This window comes from Cygnus olor, chromosome 19 (assembly GCF_009769625.2).
Source record: "Cygnus olor isolate bCygOlo1 chromosome 19, bCygOlo1.pri.v2, whole genome shotgun sequence".
Taxonomy (NCBI): Eukaryota; Metazoa; Chordata; class Aves; order Anseriformes; family Anatidae; genus Cygnus; species Cygnus olor.
The window spans coordinates 2,118,606-2,134,182 of record NC_049187.1 but is presented as its reverse complement, the minus strand read 5'-3'; the positions used below and the strand labels follow the sequence as shown (position 1 = coordinate 2,134,182).

Below are 15,577 nucleotides of genomic sequence, written 5' to 3'. Positions count from 1 at the left end.
GTGTCCAGCCCTAGCAGCCTGACCTTGGCTGTTCCACCTCCATCCTCCTGAAGGATGAGTCCCCTCTCCCCTTCCTCCCCAGCACTCCAGCTCCTCCTTTCTGACCTGAACTCTGCAGAGCGCTGAGTAAGACGTGGGGGGCCAGCCACGGCTTCAGGGCACGGTGCCGGGGAACCGCACGCTGCTGCGGGGCAGTAGGGGCTCTCTCCAGAGCTGAGCCCACGCGGAGCCAAACCCCCTCCGCCCGCTGAAGCTGGGAGCACAGCACGGCGCCCAGGCTGTTTTCCCAGAGCTGCCTTGGCAGAAGTCACCATCTTCCCGGTGAGAGCAAAAAGCTTGCTTCGTTTTGTAAAAAATCAGCAAGGTGCATTCCTGGATTTGGCATGAACAGGCATATGGGTAAGCATCAGAAATGGATGAAAAAGCACAGCAGTTCTCTTCGAATAATTTATTAAATACAGCATTAAAATTTGTGTTTATGAATTCAATCATTAAAAACAAAACTTTATCTCATATATATATATTTAGGGACAATGACAATCATTCTTTCAACGTTGGTGCATGTTGTGCCAGCACTGCTCAGAACGGCACCTTCTCTGCACCATCCTTAAAGCAGTTCAACACTTTTAAAATAAAATAAAACAAAATAAAAAGCATTTGCAAAGGAAGAGTGCAAAGCGGGGCTTGTTCCCAGCTGCCTGCCAGGGCTGTGCGGAGGCAGAGGCTGTGGCGCTCACAACAGGTTTGTTAGATATTGCCTGCCCAGCACGAGGAAGTGTGGGGACCAATTCTCAGAGGTGCCAAAGGTGCAGTCTGCAATTTCAGCCTTGGCTGGGTGCCTACAGCTCTGAGCTGAGTATCTGGTCTGCGGTTTCCTCAGCTCGGGCAGTCAATACTAAAAAGCTAGACATTAAGGAAAAAAAAAAAAGCACAAAAGAAAAAATGTCATTTTCAGTACACCAGCTTCTTCCCCTGACCTGCCAGGTCCAGCAGAGGCTGCAAATGAAGCGTAGCAGTCGGTGTTCCCACTCACTCGTTTTTGCATCCTGCTGTGGCTCGAGGTGGCTCAGGAGGCGAGCAGCAAACCAGTACCAGCTCGCAGAGAGCGCCGTCCCCAGGCCACGTGCACTGGTGGGGCACCACGGACAGAGAGGCCGCAGGCTGAGCCTTGAGGGAGGCTGATCCCAGAAGACTGGGCTTCCACGGATGGGGTCCTCGGGCAGACGCAGAGGTAGCATCAGACAGACTTTTGTAACTTGATTGTCGTGTAATTCTGGCCTGCCTAAGGCAGCAGCAGCAGGGATGGAGAGGGTATCCTGCAGGAGCAGGAGATGGGACGTGGGACCTGACTAGCACTGGTCGTCCTCGCAGCAAGCAAGGACGGTCTGTCTCCTGCAGGGCTTCTGAAAAATTATCCTTGCTGAAAAGGCTCCCCGCTGCCAGGGCCTGTTCTCCACTCACCGCAAGCAGGCAGCGGTCCAGCCCACTGCCAGGGGACCAAAGGCTGCCAGTCACTCACCCCACCACACCGGTACAGCGAGGGCTTGTGCTTCTGGCTCTGTAAGAGTCCCTGGCCTTCCAAACCTGCTTACTCCAAGAAACCTGTTTCAGCTACGCTTGAGACCCACGAGGACAGGGAGGGAGGGCTGTCTGAAGCGTTTCCGGAGAGCACATGGCCCACAAAAGAAAGTTCACACAGCCCAGCCTTCAACCTACAGCAGAGACATGCCAAGTCAGGAGCATTTCAGATAAGGCATCGCAGGTGCTTTGATAGTAAAGCAGTTAGTGTTGACTACAGTACTTTAAACACAGGCTGCTGCAGAGGGCATCCCTGGGGCAAAACCAATTCTCCAGCACCTGATGCAGCAGGAGACGGTTCAGACCTCTCCTACACAAACGCGCGCACACACGCGGGCTGCTCTGGCTGCCCTTTGTTTGTTGTTTTTTTTTTTCCCCCTCCCAAGAAAGTGACTCAAAAAGCCCAGGCTGGGATGTGCCATTTACCCTGCCAAGCAGCCACAGAGATAAAAAGACGCCTTGTGCTGTACCAGACTTTGCAGTAGGCAGGTGAACCATCGCGCCAACGGGACGCGAAGCAGGGGAGGCTAGTTGCCGTTGCTGATGCTGGAGTTGGCACTGCTGCAGCTCTGCTCATAGGATGGAGGCGCCTCTGCGGGGGAAAGACAGAACAAGAGTGGTTATAGTGGGTGTTTGGGAGGCTCCCTGCACCCCGTTCTGTGTAACTCAGTGTTAGCAAAGCAAGCTGCTAACACACGCATGCAGGCAATCTCTCCAGCACCCTAAAGCCTGCCCCACGAGTGACACATCCGAGTGTCAGCCCAGCGCTAACAGACTGGTTTATTCGGCCAGGACCATGCCACAGCGCTGTTCTCTGCCACCCCAGACAAGCACCGCTCGAGGAATGCAGCGTGCTGGGATTTCCCCAAGCTTTTCTGTCCTGGACAGTCTCTCGGCGCCCGCCCCCACAGCTTCTGTCTCCAGACCAGATGCAGGCCCACTCCAAGGCAGACATAAGATTTCAGTTACATCACTTTCCTGGCTCTGCTCCTGCCAGCCTCGCCACAAGCCAAGAAGTTTTTATATCTGTGGGAGGCTGAAAGCTCATTTCAGAACAGGGAGATCCTCTCACGATGAGCCTAGGGCAGCACGAGCGTAGACGTGGGAACGGACAGCAGGCTGTCACAGCCACGGGAGGGGACGCCTCTGGAGAAGGCGGGCAGGGAGATCTCATGATCCCCTCTGAGTCCAGCCCCCGGTGGGCTGACATCCCCATACTCTAACCTTTTCAGCTAGCAAAGAGACTCTCGTCATAGCAGACATTTGCTATGGCACCGCCAGCCTGTTCAGGCCCCGGGAGCAGGATGCTCACCGTACGGGTAGCCCCACGTGCTGTACTCTGGAGGCAAAATGAGAGAGCTGGCAGTGGGCACGGGCACCACGTTTCCCTCGGCGTAGTAAGGGACGGTGGCTCCCGTCGAGAGGCAGAGCGTGGGGTGGTTTGGGGAGCCCGTCTGCTCAGAGTCCGCTTCCTGGAAGCTCAGTCCTGGGGCGTAGCTGAACGGCTGCTGCTGGGAATGGCTTTTGGTGGGGATCAAGACATTGTCCATCGGGTGATAGCCGCTGGCAGCATCCTCCTCCTCCGGCGGGGCACTGGGTACCACTGCAGATGGTAGGTGCTGCACAGATCGGGAGGGGCTCAGAGGGACCCTGTTCACCGCGATGTTACCAATGTAAATGGGAAGGGTGACTGAAACCTCTGGTGACTTGAGGGAAACCTGGAAAAGAAGGAAACACAGTGGCATCCTCTGTTGTACACTGCACAGGGCACAGCCAGTCCCACCTGATGCAAGGGCCCCCCGCTCCACACATCTGCTGAGCTCAAGTGATCAAGCATCAAGGTACTCACCTGGATGTAGTAGTCGATGTGTATGAGGCTACAGCCCTGCAAATGGACTGGGGCAGTGCCGGGACGAGGATCTGCTCCTTCCATTCCGCGTGTTTCCAGGCCTTCACTCCTGAGCCTTCCACCTCCGCGATGGTCCTCAGGTCGTAAATCCAGCGCTTGGATTTGTAAGCCACTTTCTGCGCAGACAGAATTAAAAAGAGCTAACAGGAAGACTGCAGATGTTCTTCTGTCTCCCACAAGTGCAAGGCAGGACACAAAACCACCCAACTGCTTTGTCAAATAAGCAGGAGCACAAACCTAACGTGCACGTTACAGGGCAGGATAACCCATCGTTACACAACGGGCTGAGTTGGTATAAGCACGACATGTTCTACCACCTCCTTCCCCAGGAAGAGGGAGAGAAACAAAGTTAACCGGAGGCCTGCACTCCTCACTGCCACCTCTCAGCAACATGCAAAGAGATGTGCACTGTGGTGGGAACTGCACCAGTTTCACGTCGGCCTCAAGGAGGTGGAGTACAGCCCAGCTGAGGGATCGTCCTTTTGGATGCTTACCTGGAGCAGGCTGGCTACCACAGCCCCGGTGTCCCGGCCCGATTTGTTCTCTATGTCTGTGCGGAGCTGGATCACCTGCCCCACGACGTACCCTTTCAGGTCTGAGGTGGCGGTCAGGATAACGTTGCCACTTTTCACAAGCTTGTAGTTGAACTTCTTGGTGACTGACATCGTGTTGGGCTGCTGCAGAACAACAGAGACACAGAGATGTTGACCCAAGGGAGTCAGAGCACCTCCAGGAAAACACTCGGGTCCAAAACGAGCAAGCAGAAATACCGGTCTAAGAGGCCACAAAGAACCACTAACACAGCACTGCCACAGACAACAGGTCTCACTCCTCCATCCCCCCAGTTTTGCTGTCCTATCAGCGTCTCTTCCCTTCAGAAAAAGTTCCCCAAACCCAGGTCTCTACAAGTAGGTATTGGTCCTAAGGAGCTCTTGGCAGACCTCACTCAGCATGCTGAAAATTCACCTACACCATCCAAAGTAATGTGTGGAGGAGCCAGAAATCACAGAGAGCAGGGACAGAAAGCAAGACAGGACAGATCAGAAGCAGGAGTCCCCATCGTGCTCTTGCACAGCAGGACGTGCAGTCAGAGAGGCGTCCAACCACGCAGTTATTCCCACCTTTCACACATGACAGGGACAAGCACTGAAGCCTTGTTCTTACCTCAATATCAGGGATGTCATTCAAGTTGAGAGGGCAGAGGACATAGAAGATCTTGTTGCACTTGTAGTCCTTGGAGAAGCGAGGCGTGTCTATCACAGCTTTCACCTGATGGAGGACCTTGCCAAAAGGGCCTTCAAATGATGTAGGAGCCGAGGCTGGAGTCGAGAGAGAGAGAAAGAAAAGGCAGTGTGAGACTGAGTCAAGCCAAGTATGTCCAAACATGAAAAAACTTTCCTCTTCACCTCAAGAGTCCTGCAAGTATCTCAGAGCAGAAATCCCAGAAAAGGCTTGGGGCTGAACACTTGGGTCACCCAGTGACTGTGCTGCAACCTCCTTGCAGGAGGCACCCCCCACTCCACAGCAGAGCGTGCTGCAGGCAGGACGGACGGCCAGGAACCCACCTGAGAGCCCGCAGAGATGCTCGGAGCCGTCAGAGACAGCGCAGGCCTGGTTTTGCACTAGGCAGGAGGCGTTTGCTTGCCTAAGCTCCTCCGCTGTGTGCGGCCAGCCTTACACTCCCCCAGCACCTCTGGGCCTCGCCGCCAGCCCCCCCTACCAGCCAGCCCAGGGCTCAGCTCAGCTCCCAAGGCGGGGAGAGCCACGGCTCGCATGGCAGAGCCTTCAGCTGGTCGTCCGCATCGTACCTGGCAGCAGGAACTGGAAGGAAAAGTTGTGCTCCCCAGCTGAAAGGACTCCTGTGGGAAACAAGAGGAAGAGGTGAGGGACAGGTGCCTTGGAACGGCATTTTGGAGCACGAGCTTCTGGTGAGAGAGGCCACTGCCGGGGGAAGGCCACGCAACTCGTTCAGCTGCCTTCACCCCACCGGACACCACCACGCTCATCCTCCAGGCCCAATGAGTTTCACATCCACTGCTGCCCACCTCTCATGGGGTCAGGAGACATCCCCATTCCCAACGAGTTCTAGGTTAAGATACTCTGGAAATAAAGTCACCTGGGGCACAGCTGAAGGGATGCCGGTGCCAGAGAATGCTTCCCGGGGTACTTCACCCCAGCCCACCAACACAGGGCGCCAAGAGGGGATGCTGCGTGTTTATGTCCCTCAGGCAGGCTGCAGCCAGCCGGGAAGGTGAGGAAGCCCCAGCACCAGGCTGGTGGGCACCAAGCTGGAACCAGAGGCCCAACTCCCAGGCCTAAATCCACCCCTGCAGAGCCTGGTCCCAAGATGGGACCTGCAGCACCTCAGCCCGTCCTGGATGACAGGGGCCAAGGAAAAGCTTCCACAACGTCCCCGAGTCCTTCCCTTGGGCAGAGCCGTGCCACGGTGTGGGTGAGCTCCTGCAGAGGCTATGCCACGCTCTGTGCCTCGGCTGTGACACGGGTGGCTCCTGGTCCCTGTCCCTGTGCCACCAGCAGCGATGCTCATGGCCAAGCCTGATGGAGAATTCACCCCCAGTCCCAGCTTTGGGCCTCTCTTCCAGAGGAGACCTCTGCTCTCCTTGCAGAGCCACGCGCCGGCAGCGAGAGGCCACGCAGACTGAGCGGGGAGAGGAGCCTGCGAGCGAACCGAGGCCGTGAATTCCCACCCATGGCACCGAGCACTTCGGGGAGGGCCGCGGGCTCCCGGCCCCTGGCTGCAGCCCAGCGCTGGAAGCTCAAACCTCAGCGCTGGTTTTCTTCAGCGATCTCGCTCCCCAACAGCAGCCTCGAGGGCGCAGAGCAGAGCCAAAACACGGCTAAAACCACAGCTACAACCCCAGGATCCCCCAACCCGCCCTCCCCAGCGCCCAGCCGGGTCCCGCACCCCTCCCAGGGCAGCGGTGACCCCAAACCAGGCCCACAGCGCGACCGGCAGCATCGGGCAGCTCCGCAGGCCGCTTGCCGTCAGACGAGCACCGAGACGCAGAGGGCCTTCCACGTTTGCCGAATGTGTGTAAACACGGGAGGGTTTGTTTCCAGCTTGGCAGTGCTAACAGCGGACCTGGACACCAAGTAACTCACGCTGCGTTTGTCCTGCTTTGTAGGATCGCTGCTGGAAGTGCCGAGGCTCCGGATTTGGCTAGCTGTTGGGTTGGTGCAAGGAGGCAGCTTGCCTGTTCGCAGTGCTGGCTCCGCAGAGCTGACAGGAATGGTCCCACCGCCAGGGGACTGAGGGGATCACAGGGCTGGGGAAGGGGGGGGGAGAATCTGGGGGGAATTGCCCCCATTTGCAGCGTGATTCCAGGCAGACAAGGCGGTGTTCGGCCCCGTCCCCTTCTCGCGTCAGGCAACGCCGCAGCGCTGCCCTCGCTGCTGGCAGCCCGCCTCCAGCACAGCCCCAACACGTCTGGGCTGGGGCTGCTGCAGAGGGAGCCAAGGAGAAGCGAGAGATGTCCCTGCAGGATGAAAGGGGACGGTCTGCTCACTCCCATCACCCCACCAAAACACCCCCCCGGTGATTGCCCTCCCCATCCCCCAAACACAACCAGGCTATGCAGGCTGAAATGCAACGTGCCGGCTTGTCACAAGGTGGAGGCATAAAGCAAGGCAAAGCCCGCGCTGCCAGCCTCCGGACACCCCAGCCTTCTGTTCCCTTCTCGGGAAAGTCTTGCTGGGTGAAAGGCAGCGGTTTGGGAGACGGGTGTCTTTTCTGGTTACAGGGCAAAGCCTTGCTAACTAACTCGGTGCTTGGTCACTACTCCAAGAGTTTCTGGGGCTCCACGCAACGCTGTGGCCTCACAGCCGGGCCCTCGCTCTCTGAAGGCCCAGCTCCTGCCCAGCCCACGTCCACCAAACAAAGCCGGGCTGGAAGTGAAGCTGCCAGCGCTTCATGCCCTCAGTTTTCAACCCCTAGTGGAAAACCAGGGGTCCTTAAAATTGCACGGGGCAAGAGATGAAGCCCACCCCATGCAGCACCAGGCAGGGACACGCTGCCAGGCCCATGCCGCTCGCAGAGGAGGCGGCTGGGCTCTGGGAGCCACCAGCAATTGACTTGGTGGCACCGATGCCATTCCCCAGCCTCCAGCGGAGCTCAGCGCAGAGCACCCAACAGCGCAGACCAAGCCCAATCACCACCGTTACCTGAGAGCCACAACGAGCCAGGGAAACGCTGCGAGCCCTGCCCTCAGCTCCATTAAGCGGAGAGACGCTGCAGGCAATTAGCAGCAGCCCCGGTTTTCAGGCCTGAGCCTTCCCATCGCACACCCTCCTTCCCCCACCACCCCAACAGCACGGAGCAGCTCTGTGCCAGCCCTGAGGCCCGCCGTGCCCAGCTAACAAAGGGCTGGGTGCTCGCAGAGCCCCAGCTCCCCCCCAGACACCCGAGTTTCTTGCCTGTGGTGCAAGCGCGGGAGCTGCTGGAGCAGGCGGGCTGCGAGCACCAGCCCGGGTGCACGCAGCAGCATCCAGGAGCCTGCACAGCGGGACGAGCACAACACCTCAGTGCCAGAGCCATTCCTGGGACAAGGGCTAATAAAAATAGAAGAAAACCAGAACATCCTGGCCAAATGGGAGGCTCCCACAAAAGCACAGGTGTGTTCGGGTGCCTGGCGGAGCGGCAGGGCTGCCGGGAAGCCCGGGTCCGGCAGGACAGGGGCAGACATTTGGCAGCAGCCCCACGCCGAGCTGCTCCCAGGGCTCCCGCTCATCTCTGCTGGAAGGGCTCCCCCCGGCACGGGCACAGAGGTAGCTCCGCGCCTGCCTTGCCTGGGATCACAGAGCCATTTCGGGATTTTGCCACGTGTCGGGTGGCTTTGGCAGAGGGGAAGCTGGCGAGCCCGGTGCACAGTGCCCCCTGTACTGGGACAGGGAGGTGACAACTACCCCTGAACTCTCCAGCTGGCAGCTCTGCCCCACAGGCTGAGCTCCCATTCCCAAACGCTGGCACGGTTTGTTACAAAGGGGACAATCTGCAGCTGCCCTTGCCCCAGCCACCCCGGCTCCTCTCACCTGGAAATCAGCACCAAAAGCCACCCTGGCACCCTGCGAGGGACACGCAGCGCTTGCCCTCCCTCTGGCACGGGTTGGAGGCAGCACGGCCAGGCTGTCCTCTTGCACCATGGCCCCACAGCGGCCTCGGGACACCCAGGCTGGCTTTGCAACAGAGACCGCTGCTGGCAGCTGACAGAGGTCCAAAGGTTTCCTCTGGTGGCTGCCCCGGCACGCAGACACTGCCTCAGCCCTTTGGGAAGGCAGAGAGCTGCCTCGGGAGCAGGAGCTGCGCTAAGGACACGCTCCAGTGAGAGACCGGGGCAGCCCTGGCAGCACGCAGCATGCCCAAGGGCTCCCGAGCAGCTTTTAAATGCACAAAGCGAGGGGAAAGGGCCGTGCAGGCCACTGCAGCCATTACCTCACCGTTCCCCGAAGCCCAAACAAAGGCCACTGTGTATTCAGACACAAAAGCTTTTCCTGAAGTTTACGTACAGCTAAAAATACCTTGAGAAAGTCATTAGGCAGCGGAGGCAGCTGGATTAGCAAGGCTCTGACACGGGGCGTACCTTTCCTCCCGATAGGAGCTGAGCCAGGGGGCTGGGCTGCTCCCGCGCTGGAAACATCCTCCCTAAAAATTCCTGGAGAGAAAGGAGCTGCTGCCCCGACAGCCTGCCACAGCTGGGAAAACAACAAGCCTGGAGCAGCAGGGACACGCTAACGGCACGGAGAGCACAGAACGACCTTGGAGATTTCCCTCCTTGCTTCTGCTGCCAGCAGGGATTTGTCTGGCCTCAGAAGGACTCTCCCTTTCACGGCTCCGCCGGTCCCCTTCCACATTTGGACATGGGCCGTTCGCTTGTCAGGAGGAGATGAGGGAGGGCTTGGTCCATCGTGTGCAGAAAGGAATCTCCTCCATCCACAGCGAGCCCTCTCCCTGGTGCCCAGGAGGTGACTGGGGTGCAGCTCGGCTCCCCGATGTGCCATGGAGGGACAGAGGTTAACGGGCTCTCCCCAGGGCCACACAGCACTCCCATGCGAAGCTCAAGCCGAGCGTACTCCCAAGCCGGCCCCGGATCCAGACGCACCCGCAGACAGGTTTGGACCGACACATGAAGGTTTGCCTGTGCTCCCTGTAAGCCAGCACGCTGCCTCCATCCTGCTCAAGGCACGGCCGCTGAGAAAACAGGACGCTATTGTAACTGTGGGAGGGGGAGAAACCGCAGCACGCCGGTATTTACGCTGCTGAACAAGTGATCCGAGCCAAGCTCCCCCTGCCACAGCTCAGGTGCGCCCGGTGCTCACAGCAATGAGGGCGAGGGCAGCGCCGTGCAGGGAGAAGCGGCAGCAGCCAGGGCTGGGGCTCAGGAACGAGGAAGCCGGCTCTCCACGGGTTTTTCTGCAGCTTTTCCACTGGCAGCCCATGCAGGCAAGCTGCTCTTACCCTACAGGTGGAGCCAGACCTGCCTGGGCCACGAGTTCAAACCAGCGCTGCCGCAGAGACATCGGCCAAACGCCTCCTCCCAGCTTTGCTCCCCCAGCCCCAGCAATTCCACCCAAGTTCCCCGCAGGAGCCAGGAGCTCCGCGCCTCGCAGCACCTCCTGCACCTCCGCAGCGGCCTGCCTGCTTCCGAGCAGGCTGACCGCCACCGGGACAAAGCCAGCGCCGCCGGGCTGCTGCCAGCGGGGCACAGAGCTGGAGAGAAGCCAGCAGAGGGCAGGGAGATGCCTCGGCCACCGACACACGCACACAGCCTCAGTCGAGCCTCGTTACTCACCCCTCTGAAATCTCACGCTCCGATGCACCGGGAGGGACAGCCCAGACGTCTGAGCACGCAGGAGCCTGCGGGGCCAGACAGCTGGAGCGGCAGCACAGGGTACAACACACCTCGCCCTGCCTCGCCAGGCTTTGTCCACAGCTCGGCAAGGCCTAAAAGCAGGAATACTTGGTGCATCGCTCCCTCCGTTCCCCAGGGAGGAGGGTGCTACCTGCCCTGCAGCCGTGACCAGGAGGTAGGTGTCCTCCACCCCGGGTGCAGGAGCCAGCTCCCGCCCCAACCACCAGCTCCCGGCTGGCACCGGAGGCCAGCAGCCACTGCTGCTCCAGAGCAGCAACGAGCCGAGCTTTTGGCCCGCGCGTATTTCTTGGTTCTTCTAACAGAGGAACAGCAGGCCTGGCCATATGGCAATTCCTCTCTGGCTACTTACTGAGTGATGCATTAACGGTGCTGGCCAAGCCACGCAGCACGGACTGGTGCCCGGTGCCCCCCGTTCCCCTGCTCGTGGCGATGCGAGCCCCTGCTGCCCGCGGCCAGCCCCCCAAGGCCCCTGGGCAAGGAGAGTTCAGCTGGTGGCAGCACTGAAAACGCACAGCTCGGGACCTCTCCTGAAGCTGATGGGGTCGGCGTCCGGGTTGGGGCCGGGAAAGGCGCAGGTCGGTGTCTAATATTTGTGCGAGGAGCAGAAGGCAGCCCCGCGCCGCGCAGCGGGACGCGGATCCCTGCAGCCCTGCCCGCCAGCACCCCCCACGCCCCTGCCCTCCTCGCGGCCCAGCACGCTGCGAATGAGGCGTGCACGAGACCAGGGCTCCTCTTGCTCTCAGAGGCTGCATCGGAGGCATCAGCCGGGAAGCGCTAATCCCGCCTGTGCCAGGGCACGCCAGGCAACGCTGGGCCAGCGCAGCATTAGCACGAGGACTCCAACTCGGTCTCTGGCGGATTAAGCTAATACACGGGATTACAAACCTCAACAAACGAGGGTAAACGCGCCCATTTGCTGGCAGCGGCCCTGCAGCAGTCCCTCGGAGGGAACAGCCCTGACAGCCAGCGCGGCCAGACCTGCCGGGGAAGGGCTCGGCGTTCGGCTCAGCCCCTCGGTGGGCAGAGATGGTGTGAGCAGCTCCAGGCTCCCATTCAAAGCAGCAACTTGCTCACGCCAGGTCTGTGTGCATGCAAACACACAGCGGGAACGACCTCCGGTGCTCCCATGTGGCTGGTGCTGCCGAGGCCGACCTTTCTGTAAGGCAGGAGGCGCGCACACAGGAAGAAAACACACCGGAGCGCCCAGCAGTGAGGCTGCGGTAAAGGCTCCGCTGCTTGCGGATCTCTGTATCAGCAGCTTTCAGTGACATTTTCAAAGAATTAGTAGGATCTGGCAGCACGGCAATGCTGCAGAAATTTCTGAGGATTAACAGCGATCTATTGAGGCAAACTGGGAAGTGCTGAGAAAGCTGCTGCGACCCACGGCTACTGCAGCTCCTTCCACGTGGTTTTCCTGGGCTGAAGGTGCCGTTACTGCTCCACAACCCCTGTGTGGGCAGAGGCTGGCACCAGCGAGTCCTTACGGCTCCCCACGGCCCGTCCTGCTTGCACTGCGGCTCCTGAGATCAGACCAAGACCCCCAGGTCCTTCAGTGCCTGTTCGCTCCAGTCATTCTGATTTTTAATTCAACTGGCACAGGATCGTCACCCTGTGCCTGCGGAGGCGGCGTGCCAGGCCAGCAGAGAACCACCCAGGGAAGAAGCGATGCGCAGCTGCCCCCTTTTAGCACTTTGTGCAAGAAATACGCCAGCAGAGGAAGCAGGTGTAGCAGCCAGGAATTCCCCGCAGCGCCTGCTAGCTAGCTAACAAGCTGCCAAAAGTAAGGTCAGCTGGAAATTACAGCCGGCTCTCTGCATGCATTCAGCTCAGGTACAAGGAGGATTAAAAGGAAAAAGGAAAACACTACCTTTGCACACACAGGGCAAGCTGTGCGCGCGCTCAGAGACGCAGGATGGCCGAGGAGAACGGCCCCGTGCGGGTCCAGGCACAGGACCCGCTCCTCTGGGCTGAACGAGGCCAGAGCTGCCGTAGGGGAGGGGAGAGGAGCGCGAGTCCTCCGCAGAGCTGAATTACTCCATTATATCGGGTCAGGAGAAACACCCCTCTGTCTGCGAGCAGCGGGGACGAGCGCTGCTGTTTTGTACTGGCTGCCACTGGTGCGCTCGATCTCCCGCGCTGCTGACGCCCGGAGCAACCCAGCACCGCTCGCGCCTGCAGGGCTCCCCCCGTCACCGCATTTCTTTGGTTTTCCTCCTTGCGAGGAGATGACCTGGGACGAACCAGTGAGCGAGGGTCCGCGTCAAACACCCAGACCAAGTGGGAAAGGCAAATCCTCCCCACCGGGAGGCAAATACCGAGTGCCCCCGCGGGCTAGCGGCCCCCCAGCACTGCTCCGTGCCCTGCAGCGAGCGGAGCGGGAGGCCCCTGCCTAGAGCTTCTGCGTAAGAAGCCCGAGTTCACTGAACTGCTGGCCTGCGTGTCATTGCCAAGGCTACAGCACGGACCCTGCGCAGTCCCCAGCCCTGACTGCTGCTGCTGCTGCCAGCCCGGCCGGGGGCTGCCTGGGAATGCGGGGCTGAGACACTCGAGCAGGGACGAGCAGGGCAGCGAGCGGGGTCCTCTGCAGCACAGTCACGAGCTGCTGCGGTCCCTGGAGGGAGCCTGAGCACCCTGACGCTGCTCCGAGGGGAGGAAGCAAGAAGAGAAGTTAAGGATGGTGCCAGTGCCTTAAATAAGTGCCTTACGCTGCCAAGTAGGCTCACGGGGTATTTCGGGGCCGGCCTCCTTTCTCACACAATATACACCCTTAAAAAAACAATATTTTAAAAAGCGTGTAATACGAGTGACAACTGATGCCACGTAGGACTAGCCGCCCCCTCCCCTAGTTCAGTGCAAAGGTGCGTGGGTGGAGAGGTGCAGAGTCGCCCTCAGATATTTAAACAGCGATCCACGTCTCAACAGTTATGCAAACCTCGTCTCCCCTTTCCCCTACGTGTGTGTCCTTGGAGAGCACAGGTCGCTTTTTTTTTCATTATTATTATTTATTTTGCTGCTCGGGATGTGGGAAGAGAGCACGCAAGCATCTCATTTTTCAGGCTGAGCTTCCCTCCCTGCTCTGTCCCCCCCCAGGCACCAGCACTGCCATGGCCCTGCTCGCCCAAGGCCAGTGGAGCTCGAGACACACTGGCAGCGTCCTGGGGACACCTGGGTCCTCCCTCGGCAGCACCAGCACGGTCTGGCTGCACAAGCCCTCTGGCAGGGCACTGGGGATGGTGCCAGCGGGGAGCCAGGCGTCCCCTTGCACCCAGCCCTGCCCAGGACCACCCCCTGTTTTTTTATGCCCAGGTTCAGAGAGGAGAGGTAACCAGCGCTCAGGAGCAACCTGCCCTCTCCGTACCTACCTCCCCAGCACCGGCGAGCCATCCTGGGGGGCCCCGGCTGTGCTCCACCGCCTGGTGCTTGTACAAAGCACGGAAGCTGTACAGATCAGAGGGCACCGGGCCTCCACCACGAGCCCGCACCATGCTGCTCTGGACTGGGGCCAGACAGGGCAGTAAGAGCACCGCAACGCACCTGGGCTCCGAGCTCAGTGGTCCTACGGGACAGGTTTCCCCCTCACTGCCTTCACGACTTCTCGGGTAAGCCACGCTCCGCTGATGCTCGCTCCCGCCTGCCGGGCCTCATGCGACTGGCAGCGGGGCAGCCGCCAGCTCCGCGAGCAGCGCCTGGCGCAGAGCGGCCCGGCCCCAGCACTGGCACAGGGCTTGGGCCCCCTGGGCAGACAAACAGCCACACTGAACTGAGCAGCACACAAAGGTTTGGGTCCCAGGAAATCAAGAGCAAAAGCCTAGGGCTTTCCATGACTTTAAGAGCTGGCAATACCAAACTTTGGAGGCTTTCCGGACTGCAGGTATTCAAAGGTGTCAAATTAGAGTGAGAACGTGCGGTTATCGACACATTTTCCTTCCATCCTCCCCAGTCCACACTTGTCCCAGATGTCACAGCGTTAGCTCCCAAGGGCAACCCTGCAATAACCAACTGCCGAATTGGCTGTCAAAATTCCTCAGGGGCTGCAAAGCTGGGGAACAGCAGCCCCACCTCCTCCCCCTGCCTCACGGCTGGCTTTTGCCACAGCTCAGCTCTACCAGAAGAGAACCATCCGCAGTATCACAGTTCCCTCATGAATCATTAAATACTAGACACAAATTTGGAAGTTCGCTTTCAGTACAGTTGCAGGTTTCAACCTCGCCAGGAGCCCGCAGTTGTTCAGTCGCCAGCTCACCTACGCTCAATTCCCTCGAGCCCCTCGTCAAGCCTCCAGGATTTTGCTACCCTGACATTCACAGCTGGGCTCTCCGGCTGCGATCAGCACCGCTTCCAAAAGCAGGCAGGAACATTTCTCATCGCCCTCCCCGGCAGTTTACCTCCCCCTGCAGCCCCTGGGCTGGGAGCCAACCCAAGCGGCGAGCCAGCCAGCTGCCTCCCTTCCCTGGGACCTGAGCAGGCAGCGCTGTCTCCGAGCGCTGCGAGGATGAGGTCAGCCTCCCCTCGGTGCTAAAAGCTCCGCTTGAAGAATTGCTGAGATAGCAGGAGCTGCCGTGTTAGTTTTACCCATTTCCTGTTATTAGATAAAACAGCATCAGAGGGCTCAACTCCTGCTGGCTTGGCCTACTGCCACGCTGCAATTACTGCCACAGCCGCTGCCTTCAGCAGGTGAATACGGGTACCTCTTGATTTCCATGGGAGCCAGAGCCCAGCATAAATTAATTGTGGTAAGGTTGACCTACTTAATAGCAGAAAGCCAGCATTCACTCGAGCCCAGATTCCCCAGAGGCTACGGGTGTCACTTTACCCCGCGGGACAGCGCAGCCCCGCCGCTATCTCCAGGCATCTCGGCTTGCGGTGCGCTGGGAACCACGGGGGGCTGCTCACGGCGTGCTCTCGGTGTTCCTCGGGGAGGACTGGCGACACCTCCACCTCCCTGCTGCTGTAATCAAACCACTCCCGCCCTGCAACCAGCTTCTGTTGACCAGCTTTGATGAGTGTTTTGTGACTTCCAGAGACAACACACGCAGAAAGCAGAGCAGGGTGAACCCGCAGGGACTTCACAGTTGCTGCGCTCGTAGACAACCACCAGCAGCGGGGAAGTGGCTGTTGACAGCCCCGTTCCAGACAGACCAGCACCAGAGGACACGAGCAATGTTTAAAGGGGGCTGCCAAGTTCTGCAGCTATTCAGGATGC

General features: G+C 59.5%; 1 protein-coding gene across 1 annotated transcript in view; it reads right to left on the bottom strand.

Annotated features, from left to right (window-relative positions):
• Positions 1–433: 433 nt before the first annotated feature.
• The window catches only part of ARRDC1 (arrestin domain containing 1), a 30,218-nt gene continuing 15,074 nt past the window's right edge, over positions 434–15,577 (bottom strand). The window contains 7 exon segments of the mRNA XM_040531906.1: positions 434–2,170; positions 2,891–3,296; positions 3,428–3,471; positions 3,474–3,603; positions 3,982–4,164; positions 4,652–4,806; positions 5,296–5,346. Coding sequence (XP_040387840.1) covers positions 2,106–2,170; positions 2,891–3,296; positions 3,428–3,471; positions 3,474–3,603; positions 3,982–4,164; positions 4,652–4,806; positions 5,296–5,346 — 1,034 coding nt within the window. The 3' untranslated portion in view covers positions 434–2,105.